The following is a 20,114-nucleotide window of genomic DNA, read 5'->3' as shown; positions in this document are numbered from 1 at the left end:
GTGCAGTTTTCTCTAGATGCCCCCTGTTCACCAGTTCATTCAGCTACCAGTCATGAAACTTCTGAGTGAAATAGCATTTCCACTTTTTATTTTTTTTATACTTTTTCTCTAGAAAACTCCATTTCCAGGTATCTGATTTAATCTCATATCCTTTATATAGACTCAGGAATTTTATTGTCATTTTTTTTTATGCCAAGATATTAAGGCAGAAAGAATAAGTAAAGGCATGATGATATGTATTTCCTTTTAGAAACCACTTTTGGAATCTGAAATGCCTCGACTTTTATTATTCATTAATGTGGAATGTATAAATCATTTGTTTTGTATAATTAAGATACTATGAACTCCATGTATTATAAAAGTGCTTGCTGAGAATTTGAATACTAGCTATTAAATTAATTTTAACCAGGCCTTACGTTTCTAAGATATCTGTAATATTTTTTGTTGTTGTTGAAGCTTTAACAGCATATTTTTATTAGTTCAGTTGTCTAAAGATAATAAAAGTTGCTATTATTTCTCCAAACCCACTCCTGTGCTGTTTCCTTCATGATGTTCAATAGCTTAACTCTGCCAGCTGGCTTTTTGAAAATTCGAGGCTTTTAAAAATTTTTAATTTTTTATTGAGGTATAATTGGCGTACAACTTTGAGTAAGTTTAATGTGTTGATTTGATACATTTATATATTGCAAAATGAACATTACCATAGCATTAGCTAACACCTCTACCATGTCACATTATTATCTTTTTTTTTTTTGGTGAGAACAATTAAGATCTGTCTCTTAGCAACTTTGAAGTTTATAGTACAGTATTGTTTACTATAATCTCTATGCTGTGCATTAGATCTAGTTATCTACTACTTTCATGTTTTTACCTTAAAACGTCACCACCCCAATTCCCACTTTGGCAGTGGAACTTGGTTTCACCTGAGTATAATGTCCTTGTTCCTTTTGGCAGAGGATGGTCACTGCTGTTTATTTTGTCTTCTGTCCATTTTTCCTCATTTGTGGACAGAACTCGTTTACCTGATGTTTCCTTTTTCTGCTGTTCATCAACTTATACTTTACCTTTTAATCTTTTCTAGATATTATCTGGTATGAGGTGATCTGCTAATTGGTTTATCTAACCACTTAATAATGCTTTCTCCACTTCACTCTGCCTGCCCAGTTTTGTTTTTCCATTTGTTATTTATTTCTGCCCTGAGTTCTGTTACATACTTTCAAGTGCGAAGTAGTGTAAATAGCTGAAGTACTTCAGTTCTTCAAATACATGTTTGAAAAGGACATGACTGCTCATAGATGTGCAGTAACCATCCTCTCTGATGCTGAGGGGTTGTGATGAGTCCAGGTTTCCCGTGTCAGGTTTCTCTCTTCAAATACATTTTAACTACAAGAAGTTGTTTCTAATCAAAAAGCATTTTTTGGTGTTTACTGATAACTACTTAAATTTGTGGTTGTAAATATTTGATCTTCAAATGCAGCTTTATGAAGCATTCAGTGTATCCAATGTCACATTTTTTTTAAAGATTATGTTCCAAAATAGCATTTTACAATGCAAATTGTTACATTATCCCCTTTATAAAATATGTTATGTTCGCTTTGTATTTGTGTACATATTAGTCTTATTTTGATATGAACTCAAATTGTACACTAGATTTAAAGAACTTGAAAATTAAGTCAGTACATATTCTGATCATTTGTGTACACAGATTAGACATATACTAGAACCAGTGTTTTAGAATTTCTAATCGGTTGCATACCTGTACTTTTATAAAATGTGGTAGAAAGGAGGAATTGGGAGACTAGGTAGGACCCAGTTACAGGAAGAAAGGTGAACAAGATCTGTAGAGTAAATGGGTTCTCATAGGATGGCTGCATGGATGGATGGATAAAAGGTAACACATCCTAGAGATCTTAAGGAGTTTTAATAAAGGAGTTAATTTATTAACAGATTCAGTATGGGTAGAGATTCCCCATTTATTGGCTTGAATCACTTTTCTGTTAACTAAAGTAGGGGATAAAGAAAATAGCAGCAGGTTTTGGGATTGGGACGCGAAAATCCTCTAAATGGAGATGGGTCATTTGGGAGTTTATCAAGTTGGAGGTACCTGAGGGATATCAGATGTTGGTATAGACAGGTATAAGTTTGGAGCTGAAAAGAAGGGCTAGAAATAAGATTTTGAACATCTTCAGTATAGAATGTCTTTTGTCTTACTGTTTTGTTAAAGAAAGTCTTGGAAGAGACCAGATTGGTAAACTTGAAAAGAAGGAGCCTCTTTTGAGTCATGATTGCCAGGATCCATTAACTATTAGTCATTGGTGCAGTAGAGTCCTTCCTTGAAACTCTTGTAATAATCTTGTATTACAAAGAGAGTGGAAGAACTGAGTTTGAGGGCTTTGGGAGAATCTCCATCAGATCAGCTTGGCCAGGCATGGTGGCTCATAAACGTTACCAGAACTTATCAGTTTTAGTTCTGTATCTTATTTTCAGAGACTAAATCCCTAAAGTAAGTACCATCACACCCTAAGGCATTTCCCTAGTTTCATTCATTTATCATAGACTATTAGTTTTAGGAATGAAGTTTGTTGGTTTTAAATCATACTTTCAAAATTGTGGCAATCTGTAAAAATGAAAAAGAAAAAATAATTTGCCTTTGACCTGCAAGAGTGCCTGACACCTTCCCTTCTCCCACTTAAACGGTCCATAAAACCCTGTTTCATAAGGGCTGTGTACACATAAGTCGTTTCCTCACACTGAAGGACCTCTTTTCTTCCCTCAGCTATATCCTTTGGACTCCGCTATGGAACTGTCTTTTAAACTTCTATTAGGACATTAATTTCTGTGAGCCTTTTATTCAATTGCATAGATGCATAGCCATAACAGAGTGCCTGGCATAGAGTAAAAACCTGTTGCCAACATTTTATTCCTAAAAAGCTGTGTCTGCTTTAATTGAATATAGACAGCAGTATTGACTACACATACCTTGTCTACATAGACTGAAGTAAGGCTTTTGGAGGTAAGCACACAATTTACAAGTTTTAAATACTGGCATTTAACCCTGACTGTGCACTGGAATAATTTGTAGAAGCTTTAATATGGTTCACAGGGTGTGATCCCCAACCCACTGAATCAGAAAATCCAAGATTGGATCTGGAATCCAAACATTGCTCCATATTAATAATTTATACATACAACCATAATTTGTCAATTATGAAAAGTTATCTCATTGCTTGTCTTCAGAGTTGGGAATACAGTTGGAGGGTTCTACAGTTGAAAAGATTGTGAGATAATCACAGACTATATAACTAGAAGTAAAACTCTTTAAAGAGAAATAAAGTCTTGAAACTCAAGTTTTTTGTGTTAATTACATCAATATAGATTTCCCCCTCCAGATAGAAATCAAGTTCCTTAGTGTATAGAAAGCGAAATACTATAAAGTTATTTTGAAATATTGAACAAGTCAAAACCTTTTAAAGAGAAAGTGACTTTGGTGATAAAGATGTCAACAGAAATTGTAATGAATTGAACCTTGTACTAAATTGGACCAGAAGTGCTATTAAAAGGAAATCACTGTTAACATTAGGAAAAATAAAGTCTTAGGTAAATCTTCTTGCTTGGAAATTAATTTTCTATAGAATGCTTTCTGCCTTGTGGTTTGTATATAGTCTGTGAACTGCAGAAGCCTCTACTGCGTAGTAAGTACTTCACACAGCGGTAGTTAGTTTCAGTACTGCAATATTTCGGTGTGAGGTACAGTTATTTCCTAACTCTTTCTGTTGGTTGCAGCGATGGGTGCTAGATATTTTACCATGTCATCTTCAAGGTTTGGGGCTGATTATCATAGTTGATAGTTATTTCTGCTGATTTATATGTTAAAGATACATCTATTTTTGCATCCGGTTTGGATACTGGAAATGAAACTGTGAAGTCATGCCATCCCCACCCTAGTCCCTCATCTCCCTTTAGTTTACTGAAAGGTGTATCAGTGGTTTTCTTTATGTGGGGTGGTTTTGTGTGGCTATTCTTAGTTTCTTAAACTTAAGTAGTTATTCTGTAAGTTCTTTCATTCTCACATGCCTGTTTTTGAATATGTGCTCTTTTGCTGAGTTAATTTTTAGACATCATTGTGGTTTGGAAATGTTTAATATTTCATATTTTGGGTTTGAAATGGTGCGTCAGTGACTTCATTGCTGATTTTAAGATTGATTGATAATTATGTAAAACATGGTCCATAACTACTTCTGCCAGTTTTTGCTGCAGGACCTTGAATATTGATAGATGAAATGTAGGTTGGGCAATTCGAATTATGCATCTCTGCTCTTCGTGGGATTTCAGTGAAATAGCAAAACTAAAATACTGCCATCTTAAAGGGTGTTTCTTTGCAGGTCAGTTTGTATCCTTCGACTCAGCTTGGAAAGGTCTGTTTTCTTTTATCTAAGTATTAATTTATGCTGGCAGGATAGATTAGGCTTAGAAATATAGTAGTCTGAATGTGTGGCTGCTGTGCCTCTTTTTGTCTAGAGGAAAACAACTGGTTATAAAGCGTGCTTTGCTTTCATAGTACTCACTTTTTAAAATAGTCTGTTTTCTATTGCTATGGTAGCACGCTAAAAGGATGTTTGAGGACATAACAATCTGCTTTGTAGGCCAGGGGAAAATAAAAGCAGTTCTTGAAGTGTTCAGATGTTGGATTTTTTTTCATTCGGTCGGTCAATCACGGCAAATAATTTTTCACTTTTGGTTTGTTGATCGTTGTGTCCCTAGTATCTGCATTGTCCTAAGGACATTATAGGGTCTTGAAGTATTTGTTGAATGGATTAAATATTTAACATTTAAGGATCATAGTCATTTCATTAGTCGCTTGCCCATTCAGAATATTACAACCCTTAAATATTAAGAGTACTGCAAATGTAGGCTAGCCTAATTATGTAAGCACATAACAGACATTCATGAATGAATGTAACAACTACTGATTCATACCAAATTATGCCTTCTAATTTTTCTTTCATTGTAACACTGGGTAGCTGACATTAGTTTATTTTTGTTAATTGAGAGTTCTAGTTGACCAAGTGCAGTTTTGTTGATTCTGTTCTGAAATATAGTACTAAAAGCTTGCTGATGATGATTTCTCTTGATAAGGAAGTTTTGATAAAGAAAGTTCTTTTTGGGCTTATATCTAGAAGTTGTCATTGTACATACCAATTTTCAGTTTATCCAGCAGTTAAAAAAATATAACTCTTTAGGCATTTGGATTGTAGATAAGTGGTAATTTTTAGAAAATGGTGTATACTTTGGCTTTTGATGACTTTTAATGGTAAAAATTTGTGGAGACTCAGAAAATTTGAATATACATTTCTAGAAATATTTTTTAGAAGAGTTCAAAGAGATTTACCTTTTTTAAAATTTTAAATATTTTATACCACTTCTAGTACTTGTATGCCTTCTCTTAGTTTATGTAGCAGATTTAATGTTGATACACTAGATGCCAGATGGCATCCAGTGTTCTTGATGATGATTTGTATTCTTAAAGATAAGTGTTAAACCTTGAATTTGACATGTATTTGGGGGGGGCAGGCTTATATGACATTATTACAAGTGGATGCTGTAAATTATTATTGGTTTAATATTGCCTACACATATAATAGCATGTACATTCTAAAAGGATAATTGCATTTCATTCATTTCTGTTGGTTGCAAAGATGGATGGGTGCTAGATATTTTACTATGGCATCTTCAGGTTTGGGGGTTGATGATCATAATTGATAGTTATTTCTGCTGATTTATGTACATCTATTTTGCATTTGGTTTAGATACTAGAAATGAAACTCATCCCCACCCTACTCCCTCATCTCCCTTTAGTTTACTGAAATGTGTATCGGTGGTTTTCTTTATGTGCATTGGTTTTGTGTGGCTATTTGATGCATTCTTTGTGGTACTTCAGATACTTTTACAAGACACTAAATACAGTAATTATTGAAGAATCAGTAAGGGCAGATAGTTTTACCCTTTATGATAATTCTCATAGTCATTATTTTTTTTAAAAAAACCACATCATTTTGAGATAGTGATGTTTAATACATTAATACCATTGAACATCTACTTTCAGTTTTTAAAATAATGATGTGTTCTATACCTAATACTTCCTATTTACTAGAAGACTTAAAAACCTGATTCTTTTTCCATATAAACAAAATTTTATGTAGGATAACTTGATATCAAGTTAATTCTTACCCCAATTGTCTATTCTCAACTGTTTGAAGAAAATATTCAGCAACATGTTTGTTGCGAGCAATAAATGTTCAAGATAAAGCTAGTTGGTTGTCTAGTATGTTTTATTTGCATAGCATAGTTTCATTATTATATTAGACCTTATATACCTGAAAATTATTTTGAAATACATTTATGTGATTGAATTTAGTGCATTAATTTTCTCACTCTCTTCTTGCAGCATTTTCAGTTAGCTTTGGTTGACTGTAATCCCTGCACTTTGTCCAATGCTGAAAGTAAGTATTACTAAGTACCATAGTTCTCTGCATGTGTTCAGATCACTTCATGGCAAATAATAGTAATAATAGTCATAAATCCTGTGTAATTTTTTTTCCCCTAGAATTGTTGAATCTAACTGTATTTGTTGCCATGGCTACTTGTACAAATGGAACATGTGAGACCAGTTATTATGAGCAGCAGCCTGTGTCTAAAATAGATATGCCAGTGAACTGGGTTGTTGAATTAAATTATCTGTGCTAGTGAACAAGATTGATTATTTGTGTATTAATTACATCGTAGATGACTTGGGGGGATTAAAAACAGGGTTTGCCAATCTTAGGAAAACTGAGTATACAAAGATTCATATGTGTTAGGTCACTGATTTGGGCTTTGTGGTATTAAAATTATTGGTAATTATGAAGATATACTTTGACTTTCTATTATAGTTTTAAGCATCATACATAAAGATTGAGGTGAGACTTTTCAGTTAATTAAAAAAGAATGTGTGAAGCATGTTCTGATACAGTGGTTTTCTTTAGACATTTATTTTCGGCTTCTGTGTATGTTTCTTTCCAAAAGCAGATTGGGTTGATTATGATATGTTTATTAATAAGTATGTGTTGGCATATTTATTTAGTGTACTTTAAGGTAGCCAATAAAAATTTAAAGAATATGCCTTGGATTCAAGCTGGATTTCTTTAAAACTTTCTTACTTGAACAATAAAATTTATAATTAGAGTGTATGAAAAATTGAGTCATTCTTCATGAAAATTTCAGATCAGTAAAAAGATTCTAGATTTTACAGAGTCAGTATTTTGCTGTAAGTGACTTCATTTTTTAACCATATAGAAAGGAGTTTAGTGAAGAGAAGTCTCAGTGGTAAAAATGCCCCCAAATGATTGAATCAGTGAAAAAAACGGTCGAAATTTGAATATAACTTGCATATAACATGAATTAAGACATAGTGTGGATTAAATCATTATCTAGACCAATTATCTCATAAATCTACTAAATGCAATTTTCTGAGAAAACTTAAAAGAATTCTATTTTCTTTAAATGAAACTCAGGATTTAGTACTGATCAGTGTATTTCCAGAACAAATGGTGGGAAGGTAACAAATGCAGCAATATTTTAGTTTCTAAGATGAGGATAAATTAGAAAAAGGATTTACCTCATTGATATATTTATTTATAAAGTGTTAATTTTTATACTTTTTCCTTAATTATATATCCAGGTTATGTAAACCATCTAGAATATAAACCCTTAAAATCCTTTTAAAATTAATTTATGGGAATAAGAAAAAAATCTGATTTTCATTTAATTGATTGTAGCTAGTGCCTAAAAACTAACTTTCATACGTACTTGTCAGTTTGAATGATAACCTTTGAGGGACGTTACATAAATTTCAAACTAAATATTTTTGTAAATCCTCATTTTATTCTACTCCGTTGAAGTTAAATCCTACTTGTAGATCATTGCTCCTGAAGGAAAACACCTATGTAGAATGAGGACCACAGGGCAGATCTTGTTGAATTTGAAGAGGACAGTTTGAACAATCATGAATACATTTTCGAGCTTACCATGACTCTCTTTCTTTTGGTTGTTGAGAAGGGAAATAAGAGGGAGGGTGACCAATGTCCTGTTTTGCACAGGACTGAGACATTTCCCCAGACTCAGAACTTTGAGTGCTAAAAGGTTGGTCACTCTAATGGAAGGGCATGTGCTTTATTTAGAGACATTAGGCCATTATAGTCCAGTTGATTCGGGTAGTTTATTTTTGACAATCAACAAAGCTACTTGATACCATGGTAATAATGGCTGATGTCTCACAGAGCACTAGCAAACACAGACTACTTAATTTGAGCTAGATATTATTACTGTTTAAACATCAGGCTCTTTATTATCTTTGTAAAACTTATTTCTCTTTGAATTTTTTATATCATTACCTATTTAGATATGCCAGATGACTGTTTTTTGAAATCTTCCATGTTACTTTGTCATGCTACAAAATTCAGAAGATTTTAGAAAGTAAAGTGAGCTTTAAAAAAAAAGTCTGTATGAGATTTCTGTTTTATGGCACAGTTCATTTATGCAATTAAAGAAAATAAGTAGATACACTTGCTGCTTCTAGAGCTATTTAAGAAGGGTTAATTACAGTTTGTGTTTTGAAAGTAGAATCATGGTGATGTGAGACTTCTCATTATATGATTGCCCCTTGGGATAAAATTGTTCCTTCTAGATTTAATTAATTCTATTAATTCTAAAAATAATGCATTTCTGAAAAAAGTTTAATTTCAGAACGTTTTATGGCAATATTTGTTAAAACTTTCTACCTCTAATTGAGACTTGCCAAGTGGAACTTTTTCTTAGTTGTATGGTTATGTTCCACTTTGAAGAGGACTTTTAAGAATTTAAATATAGATTGGTTTTCATACCACAAAAGATGATACTGGATTTAGTAACTCATGGGATAGGGAAGCCCTTGCTGAGCCTGGAGGAAGTTTGGGATGGTAATAGAATGCCACCGTGCTGCTGATCTTTTCTTCCATGTGACCTTTCCATGTCACCTTTGTTAGAGGAGTAGGAAGATTGAGGGGAGAAGGGCGTAGATTTTCCATCTCTTCCTCATTCTCTTAACCTGTAACCCAGTCTCCCTCTAATGATGTAGTGAGGTGAGATGGACTGGAACTCTCAAGGAGAGCTGTGTTGGAAAAGGGGACTAGGAAATAAGAAAACCCCTCAACAGATATAGGTAAAGGGGATATTTATATCTGTAGAACTTTTATTATTATTTTTATGTGCTTTTCACAAAATGTTGGTTTTCAGCTTTTAAAGGTGATGTTTTTATTTTGCCTCATTTCTGATTATTTAACATGCACTATTTAATGATTATATATGGAGAGGGCCGTACTTTACTTTTGATCCAAAAATGTTGTTTGATATTAAAGTTCATTATATATTTTGTTTTGGTCTTTATGCTTATTTACTTCAGCTCTTCCCAGGTGCTGGTCTAGGAACAGGTATCAGAATCCCTTGCAGAACTAAATAAAAAGGCACCTCTCCAGGCCTTGCCTGGGATCACTGAATATAATCTCAGGGATCTCTATTTTTAGTAAGCCTGTCCCAGGTGATTCTTACAGTTATGGGAGTCAGTGAGAGAGTTAATTTATGATGGCGATGAGAAATTAATGATAGCTGTGGACCTTGTTTTTAAAGATCCACGTATATATTATGCATATAATTTTGAAAGGCTCCCAGAAATTCAACTATGAAATCCAGGTAGAAATTCAACTTGAAATTCAACTATGAAATTCAACTATGAAATCCAGGTAGATAGAACATTAAAAAAAAGATTTGTCATTGAAGGATGAAAATCATATTATTTAAATAAACCAGAATCCAGTTTTGATTCCTGGTTCATTGTTGCTTTTGTTGAATCATTCATATTCTGGTGGTGTAGTATCAGGAAGAGCTGAAAATAAAAGCTGAAATATGTATATTTTTATTTGATTTTCAAGAGATACTTGTTAATGTTAAGACTGTTTACTATTCTTGCCTTCCAAGTGGTTTGAGTTTTAAAAAAGATTATGAAGAACTGATAGAGAAATGTAACTTACTTCCTCTGTGTGTTATTACTAGTATCACCCTTGTCTGTGACTTCTTTATAAACATTGATATGAAATACAGTATAAGGAAAAAAATTAGAGGGTATTTTTGTTCTTTTAATCAAACACTTTTCGTTTTTGACTTGTAACTCAGGTTTTAAATACCATGTTTTGAAATGTATAGGTTATAAAAGTCTTTTTCATTTGCTTAATGTTGCCATTTTGAACTTTGCAAGAAGTATACCCACTTGCTTTAGATTTTAATATTAATTTTAATAATTACATTGACAGAATTTAGTAACGGCCAACAGTGAATACATGTGGTTTCTTATCATGTTCGTGTATGTTTTCTGTGCTATTAAAAATAAAAGTTATGTTCTATAATTACTTAAATCTGTGTAGTAGAGATGGTGCTTATATTTTACATTTTATATTCTTAATTAAATTTACCCAAACACTGCTGTATTATTATTGATTCTTGTTTTCCGTCATCTTTGCAGTTCAATTTCACATTGCCCACTTATATGAAACCCAGGTAAGTGTTTTAACTTAGCTTACTTAAAACAAACAAAAATTATCACCCATACCATTTTAAGTGGAATCAGATATACAGATAATTTAATGGAGTTCTGGGCATTACTTCTTACATACATTTTATACTCATTAAATGTGGTCAAGATTTTGCTTTAGTGTTACATTTATTACACAGAGTGCTTGTTGTGTACAAAGGTGTTTCATTCAATATGATTTGCCTCTAAACTCAAACTATCTGCAGGCTTAAATGGCTGTATTTAAGAAGATTTCTCTTATTCTTGATGTGAAATGCCTAGTTTTCTTTTCGAAATGTTTATAGATGGTTGTTATAATGCATTGTTTTTAGTTTCACTTTTTCTTAAGATTAAAATATCCCTTCCACATATCACTGTTTGAAAGGCATATTAGTAACCTCTTCATGTCATTACCGTTACTTTTATGGCTGCTGTATTTAAAAAACTTTAGTTTAATTTTAGAAAATTTTATTTTTATGTATGGCAGATTTTGCTTAGTTATATGATAAAGGACATAAAACATAGACATTTAGTCTAGGTAGGCAGTGGTATGGAAAATCAGGCATAAGTTGGTATGAGGCTAAATATTAGGTAATCATAGTTTACCCCAAAACCAATTTTTATAACAGCTTTTTAGAAAAAAAATACTGTTATATTTCTGCATAATTTCTAAGTTCTGTTTTGTTTTGGAGCCACCATGGGGTGGTCTAAACAATTAACATCTGTTTCCTGGACACCTCCATCTGTGCGCACGCCCACCCTTCCCGCCCCCGTGCGTACTCGCACTCACACACACATGCACGCACATCCACTGACTCAATTGATGCACACTCAGGTTTGGATACTCTACTAATCTAGGGATTTTATCCACCTTGAGAGGATGCATTTGAGAATTACATTCATGTTGTGGATCAGAGTCTTTACCTGCCAACGCTAATCCCAGCCTCCTGCCAACTGCTGATTTTTGCCAAATCAGTAAAGGCCCAGGGTGAAAGCAGCTATAGAAATAAGCTTCCTCTCCAAAGTTCTTTCCCTGGAGTCTTAACTCCTTCTGTTTTCATTACCTCAGGAGATCTCTGCTGTCTTCAAAAGGATGAGCTCTGATTTTTTCCCAGCTTTTCTAGTTCTTAGTGAGATTTCTCTGGTCTGTCATTAGGTAAAGCAGATGTTATCTTGCCTGTTTTCTTTTTTTTTTTTTTTCTTTTTTAGTATATGTGCTGCCGAAGCGAGCACTTGCCTTTCTTTTTAATGAATGTTTTTTGCTTGAGATGGAATTCTATTTGATTATTTTTATTTCACCGCTTTAAAATTTACATTCCATTGTCTTTTGGTTTTCATTGTTTCTGATGAGAAGTTGTCTGTTGGTGTTAATTTTTTTTTTAATCTCGTGAAGGTAATGTGGGTACTGGACCCTTCCCCCACTGATTCTTTCATTTGATAAATTTTAGTGCCTATTAAGATTAAGCAAAACAAAAAGAACAAAATTTGTGCTAGGCAGAGTATATAATTATTAGATGACAGGAAGATGACACTGTAAGCACATGAAAGGATTGAAAAATCTCTACTCCAGTGCTTATAACAAGGATTTTTATTTTCACATGAAAAATTAAGGGAAACAAAAGGTTTACCTACAAAGTATACAATGTGATGATTTGATATATGTATGATTTCCCCCACTGAGTTAATTAACACCCCCATCACCTCACATCTCTAAAGTGGGGGCAGTGAGAACAATTAAGTTTGATTGTCTTAACAAACTTCAGTTGTACAATACAGTGTTATCAACTATAGTCATCATATTATATGTTAGATCCTCAGACCTTATTCGTCTTGTAACTGGAAGTTTGTACCCTTTTACCAACCTTTCCCTATATCTTCCACCCCACCCCCTGGCAACCCTTTCTACTGTCTTTTCTATTAGTTCAACTCCCAACCCCCACCCCTTTTAAAAAAGAATCCACATATAAGTGATATCATATAGTATGTGTCTTTCTCTGTCTGGTTTATTTCACTTAGCATAATTCCTTCCAGGTTTACCTAGGTTGTCACAAATGCCAGGATTTCCTTCTTTTTTTAAGGCTGAAATATCATTCCATTGTATTTATATACCACATTTTCTTGATCCATCTGGAGACAGACACTTAGGTTGTTTCCATTCTTGGCTCTTATGAATGATCCTGCAGTGAACATAGGAGTACAGATATCTCATCAAGATAATGGTTTTGTTTCCTTTGGAAATATACCTGTACCCAGAAGTGGGATTGCTGGATCATATGGTAGTTCTGTTTAGGTTTGGGTAATTTTAATGAGATATCATGTCAACTCACCCACACCCATTCTTAGATTATCTAAATAAAGATAATTTTGTTTCTCTGTATAATGTCATATCTCCAAGTAAATATATTATGAATTATTGGATATTTATATCAATTATTTAATTTACCTTTCCCATTTTATTAGCTGAGACCCTCAGAACCATTTTTTTTCCTAATAGTAATAATAGTATTAACTGGCCTTCATTTCTTTTTCTTGATTTTAATGAAATAACTTGAACAAGTCACCATCTAAATCCTAAATAACCTTTAAAGATTAAAGGATTTCTCCCTTTTAATTTTGTTATTACAGTGTTACTTATTTTTGAGTAGATAATCCAAAATGAAAGTGCCTGCAAGAATACACAGTATAGTATCCTCCTCCCTCCTTTTCCCTGGCCACCTATTCCCCTCCCGAAAGCCACCAACCACCATGACCAGTGTTTTTTTATATCCTTCCAGAGAATCTCAGTGTATATAAAAGCAAATCCATATATATGTTTGCACATATATTTGTTTTTCTTTATTTTACTGAAATAATAGCCCATTATATATGTTCTCTCTTGATCTTGTTTAAATTTTTTTTTAACTTAGTATTATATTTTGGAAATCATTCCCTATCAGTACATGTAGAGCTGTATTGTATCCCTTTGCAGAGATGTACTGTAGCTAATTTAACTATTCTCCCTTGAGAGATAATAACAAATAATGTTATTATGAATAAAACTGTTGATAAGAATTACTAGTTTCATTTTTAACATTGTCTTCTAACTAGCAGTAGTTTATTACTGAAACACTGTAGACTGGTTTCATTTATGCATATTGTACAAATCCAAAAATTCTAAAGAAAGAAAAATAAATTCCAGCTGACATTTAAAGATGCAGTAAGTATGTCATGATTACCTAGGATTTTTTTCCATGAATTCAAGATTAGTTCAGTGTGAGGAAATATGTTAACAAAACAAACAAAAATCATGGTAAGGAAAACAATATTGTGAGGAAGAAAGATTTTTTTTTTTTTGAAAGAAATGAATAGTGTGAAAAGGAGAGAAAAACAGTAGATCTAATTAATAGGTCAAAACCTTAATATTCTGAAAAAAATTAACAAAATAGATAAACCACAAACTAACTTGATCAGGAGGATAAATGAGAGAGATAAAGCACAGATACATAAAGTAAGATAACCATGGAAACAGAAGAAATTAGTACAGTCATATAAGACTGCTTAGCAGACCTGTATGCAAATGAATTTGAAAACTTAAATAAAGTGGACTGTTTCCCAGGGAAATACAGATTAGAGAAATTGACCTCATTAGAGTTAGGAAAGTTATAAAAAGCCAATTTTCATAAAAAGAAACAGAGAAATTAAGTAATGCCCTACAGAAAGTACCATGCCCAGATGGTTTTACAGGGGAATTCTACCAAGCCTTTAAATACCAAATAATCCTAGCACTCTATAGATTATGCCAGACCACTAGAAATGGAGAGAAACTTTCTCATTTCTTTTTCCTTTTTTTGAGATGGATAGGGGGCTTATAACAGCTTTTAATCTGACCGTGAGAGACTTATGTGTTTGATAATAATTAAAGTCCTTTCTGTACTTACTGATTCTATAGCATATTTTTACAATATAATGGAAACAAAAATCTGCTTCTAAACATTAACTACAGGCCACAGTTCTTTGGTGTCTTCTTTTTTATTTAATTGTAAAATATACCTGACATTACCTTTACCATTTTAGCCATTTGTTAAGTATACAATTCAGTGGCATTAAATACATTCGCATTATTGTGCAACTATCACCACCATCCATATCTAGAACTTTTTCATCATCCCAAGCTGAAACTCTGTACCCATTAAAGAATAATTCCTCATTCCTCCCTCCCCCCAGCCCCTGGCAACCACTATTCTACTTTTTGTCTTTGTGAGTTTGACTATTCTAGGTACCTCATGTAAGTGGAATGATACAGTATTTGTCTTTTTGTGTCTGGCTTATTTCTCTTAGCATAATGTCTTTAGGGTTTGTATATATTGTAGCATGTGCCAGAATTCCATTCCTTCTAAAGGCTGAATAATATTTCATTGTATGTATACACCACATTTGGTTCATCCATTCATCTGTCAGTGGACACTCGTGTGGCTTCCAACTTTTGCCTGTTGTGAATAATGCTGCTGTGAACATGAGTGTGCAAATATTTGTTTTTGTCCCACCTTTCCATTTTTTTTGATATATACCCCCAGATGTGGAATTACTGGGTCATGTGGTAATTCTGTTAAAATTTTTGAGGAAGTGACATACTGTTTACCCCCATTCCTTTTTGGAACAAGTGTAACATTGATGCCTAAGCCTGATACAGACAGTACAAAAAAGAATCAATATACAAACTATTATCACTGATGAATATTGGTATAAAAATACTAAGTAAAATATTAGCAAACAATCTGTTACCTCATTAAGCAAATAATATACTATGACCAAGTGGTATTCATTCTGGGAATACAAGGCTGATTGAATATTAGGAAATCTATTAATATCATGCATCATAATAATAGAGCTAAAGGTAAAAACAAGTCACTATCATCATAGATGCTGAAGAAGCCTTTGATAAACTCAATTCCCATTCCCAATTAAAAATACTCTTGGACATAGGAATTAAGGGTTACTTTCCTATCATGATAAAATTAATGTACTTTAATTCCAAAGTCAGTATCTTATTTAAAGGGAAACACTAGAGGCATTTTCACAAAAATCAGGAGCAAGGCAAAAGATGTCCTCTGTCATCATTACTCCTCATTATTGTACTGTAGGTATTAACCAATGCAGTTAGACAAGAAAAATCAATTAGAGACACATACAGAAATTAATAGCTTTCAGCAACAATAATTAGAGAGCACACTGTTAGAAAATATTGCCATTTGTAATAACAGCAAAGTAATTAAATACTTGACAATAAACTTAAAAGAGATACTATGACTCAATAGTATACAGATGTTCATGGGAATTTAGGTTAGTTTTTAAATGTAATACAACATCAGTAAAAATTACTAATAAACTTTTTAAAGCAATTAGGTAACTTGACATGGAAAAACATTCTAGGATAGCCAGAATAACACTGGTGGTGATGGTAGGGATTGTATGGGTTATATTAACCCTACTAGATATTAAACTATTACAAGGAAGCCTATATGATTAAAAGTATGGTACTGGCATGTGACTAGACAAATAGACCAGTAAAATATCATAGAAAGGCCAGGAATAGATCCAGTGTACATAGAGAAATTGAGTATATGATAAAGGTAATATCTTACATTCCTTTAGCTAAGGTAGATTTATTCATACACGGTTCTGGGACAATAAGGTAGCCATTTGGAAAAAGATAAAATTAGACCCGTAACAAACTATTCACAAGAATAAACTACTACAGATGAATTAGGATCAAAATGTAAACATTGATATTGTACAAATACTGGAAGAAACATTAATTCTTCTTCAACCTTGATGTAGGAAAAAGGCTTTTTAAACTATGGCTCAAAATTCAGCGGCAATAAAAAGAATGACCAATCAGTTTGAGCAACATAAAAATAATTTCTGCATGGCCAAAATAAAACAAAACAAAAAACCCATACATTCAAAGGACACCTATGAAACTGGGAGAAAATGTTTACAACATATAGCACAAAGGGCTTAATACCTGTGATATATAACAAACTTAAAATTTGACAGACAATGAAACAAGACCCAATAGAAAACTGGGAAGAATGACATGAGCAGACACTTTACAAAAAAGATGTAACAGCCCTTAAGCATGTGAAAAAGTGTTCAAATGCACCCAGTTAAAGACATGCAAATTAAAGCACACTGAAATACAGTTTCTTACCTGTCAGATTGGTGAAAAGTTTAAGTGGCTGTGGTAGCGAAACAGGCACTCTCATGCATTGTGATAATGCAAACTGGTACACCCCATCTGGAACAAAATAATCTAACAGAAGTACATGCAGTAATCTAGCAAAACTCTGTATACACTTACCGTTTTGACTCAACAATCCCAAATCTAGGAATCTACCTTGAAAATATACCTCCAGAAATATGAAAATATATAGGCACAAAGATATCTTTTGGAGCATTGTTTGTGATTGCAAAACATCGGAAACAACCTAAATGTCCATACATAGGAGAATGGTTGTACGTATAAATCATGGTACATTCCGGCAGTGGAGTGCCATGCAGCTTTAGAGAAGAATGAGGAAGACCTAGGTAAATCACTATGTGGAATGATTTCCAGGATATACTGTTAAGTGGAAAAAATGTGAAGTATAAAACTATAATATGCTACCCTTTGTGAAAGAAACTATGTATGTGCAAAGCAAGATACACGTCCCACTTGTGCATGGGTAATACTGAAAATGGATAAACCAGAAACAAGTGAGGTTGGTTACCTACCCAGGAATGGTTGTGAATGGGGTAGTAGGGAGTAGAACTTATCTTGAGTATACTTTTTATGTAGCTCTAACTCCTAGAACCTGGTTATGTTTCACATACCCACCCCAAAATTCATTGAATAATTAAGACCAACCAGAATGTGAGTTAGCCCAAAATAGAATGTAAACAGTAACAAATGAACCTAACTGTATTACAAATGAATAACATAAGTATACTGAGTGGTAGGGATGAAAAGAACTAAGCTAAATAACTTTGGAGAATAGTATTTTGACTCTGTAGTGTAAAGCTAGAGACAAAAGAACTGTAAACAAATCTTCTGCTGCAGTTACTTTCTCACAGGGATATGGGCAGAAATTCTGCAACTATTTTATGTAAATATTAGGGGTAAACAGTTAAGTAAATGTATTGTGGATAGTGAGGACCAGATTTTCAGTGTCAGAGAACTTACAAGTAAGAAAAGAAGAAAGGCTGGACTGAATTCTGTGTTGTTGGATTGGAATTGGAGGGATCACTATGAACATAGGTTATTTATGGAAATAGAGAGTTGGATAGAAATAGAGATGTAAGAGTGTGTGTGTGTGTGTGTGTGTGTGTGTGTGTGTGTGTGTGTATTAATATATTTCCTAGCTCTGTTTGCTGCAAGGCCCTAGAAGCAGTGACCCACCTTATCAGCAGTGAATGTACAAGCACCCAGATCTTTGTTTCTAAATCCAATTCTTCAATATAAGGAATCAGGAATTCTTGGGGAGAAGTGGGTGATTCCAGGGCTTAGGCAGGGAAACTACTAGACGAGCCCTGGAACATTTTGTGGTGCCAAAAAGTAAGGAAGTGCTCAAAAAGTGATGGGCATGTGGAAAGATAAAGGAGCCAACTTGAGGGAAACGGGGTTTCTAATCACCAAATCTGACACAAGTTTAGAAACAATTATAATAATGGTATATAAGATATAGAATAAAATATATTCATATTGCTATAAATGAATAATTGAATAAATAAACAGGGAAAGGGGTCACCTTTTTCTTACTGTAGAATTTTAATTAATTAATGTATGAGGAATGTTGAATATCTTTCCACAAGGTGCTTACTAATTTGAAAGCGCTATTCTTCAAAATAATTAGCTAGTACTTTAAGTCAGGGGTCCCCAACCCCTATTAGGAACTGGGCCGCACAGCAGGAGGTTAGCAGCAGGGCGAGTGAGTGAAGCTTCATCTGCAGCTCCCCCATTGCTGGCATTACTGCCTGACCCCCCACCCCTACCCCGTGGCTCACATTACCACCTGGGAACACACCCCACCCCCGGTCTGTGGAAAAATTGTCTTCCACGAAAATGGTCCCTGGTGCCAGAAAGGTTGGGGACCGCTGCTTTAAGTGTCAAGGTAATGAAAGTCAGAGACTGAGTATCTGTCCCAAATTAGAGGATGGTAAAGAGACATGCTAATTTAACACAGCATGGGATTTTGAGTTAGATCCTGGACCAGAAAAAGGATATAAGTGGGACAGTTGGTGAAATTGGAATAAATTACATAGATTAATTGTATTTTATCAGTGTTAATTCTGTCAGTCTTCATTTATTTAAAGCTTTGTTATTGTTATCTCATCCTGATATGTCCTTTATCATTATGAAATATTCCTCTTTCTCTCTGGTAATATACTCTTTGCCTTGAAGCCTTCTTAATCTGATCTGAACCTAGTCACTTCAGCTTTCTAATACTTACAGTTTACATGGTATCTTTTCCCATCCTTTTATTTCAGCCTGTTTGAATCCTTATATGAAAAAGTGCATATCTTACAAGTACTGTGGTTTTGGCTTTTTCACTTTTGTAAATCTGTCTGGCAGTCTCCGTTGTTTGTTTGAATATCTAGTTCATTTATATTTAATTCAGTTACTGATACAGTTACATAAAGTTGGCTGTCATTCTTGTTGTATCCTTTGTATTTTGTGGTTTTTCTCTGGCTGCTTTCAAGGTTCTTCTGTTTACATTTGGTTTTAAGTATGTGACTATCATGTACTTAGGTATTGGTTTTTCCTTTATATTTATACTACTTGTGGTTTTTTTTAATCTTTTGGATATGGGATTTTGATGTCATCACTTCTGGAAAGTTCTCAGCCATTATATTGTCAATATTTTTTCTGCCTCGTTCTTTCTCTCTTCTTCTTGGACTCCAATTAAGTCTTTAATCTGCTATTCAGTCTTTCCAGTAACTTAAAAAAAATTTTTCAAATTAGTATTTTTCATTTCTAGAATTTCCTTGTGTTTCTCTTTTAATTTCTCTTTACGTGCTCTGATTTTTGGTCCATTCATTCCTTATGATTATGTTTTCCTTTTCATCTGTGAACGTTGTTAAAATAGCTGCTTTAAAATTATTTGCAATTTCAACATCTGAGTCATTTCATGGCTGGTTTTCATTAATTTCCTATTCTTTTCAACATGAGTAAAAATTTACTGATTCTTACAAGTCTGGTAATTTTATTCTGGGTATCATGAATAAATACATTGTGGAGAGTGATTTTATTATATTTTTCTGAAGATTATATTTTTGTTTTATTAGCCAGTTAACTTTGCTCAAGTCACACATGAAATTTTGTCATCCCTGTGGTTGGCAACAGCTGAATCTCTTTCTTTAGTTCTTTTAGGCTGCTGAACATCTGTTGTGTTCATGCGTAGTTCGGTGGTCAACCAGGGATTTGAGCCGTTTAACTGCAGAATTTGTTGTTCTTTCTATC

General features: G+C 33.5%; 1 protein-coding gene across 14 annotated transcripts in view; it reads left to right on the top strand.

Annotated features, from left to right (window-relative positions):
- KDM6A (lysine demethylase 6A) overlaps positions 1-20,114 on the top strand; it is a 209,884-nt gene that overhangs the window by 124,921 nt on the left and 64,849 nt on the right. For 13 of the 14 annotated variants that reach the window (XM_059050561.2, XM_059050562.2, XM_067023730.1 and 10 more), the window contains 2 exons: positions 6,446-6,500; positions 10,589-10,623. In XM_059050561.2, coding sequence (XP_058906544.1) covers positions 6,446-6,500; positions 10,589-10,623 — 90 coding nt within the window. Of the gene's footprint in view, positions 1-4,393; positions 4,416-6,445; positions 6,501-10,588; positions 10,624-20,114 lie in introns of those variants that run through there. The other variant, XM_067023732.1, reaches the window with a different exon arrangement.

This window comes from Kogia breviceps, chromosome X, assembly GCF_026419965.1.
Source record: "Kogia breviceps isolate mKogBre1 chromosome X, mKogBre1 haplotype 1, whole genome shotgun sequence".
NCBI classification, from domain to species: Eukaryota; Metazoa; Chordata; class Mammalia; order Artiodactyla; family Physeteridae; genus Kogia; species Kogia breviceps.
This window is presented reverse-complemented; position numbering and strand designations above follow the sequence as displayed.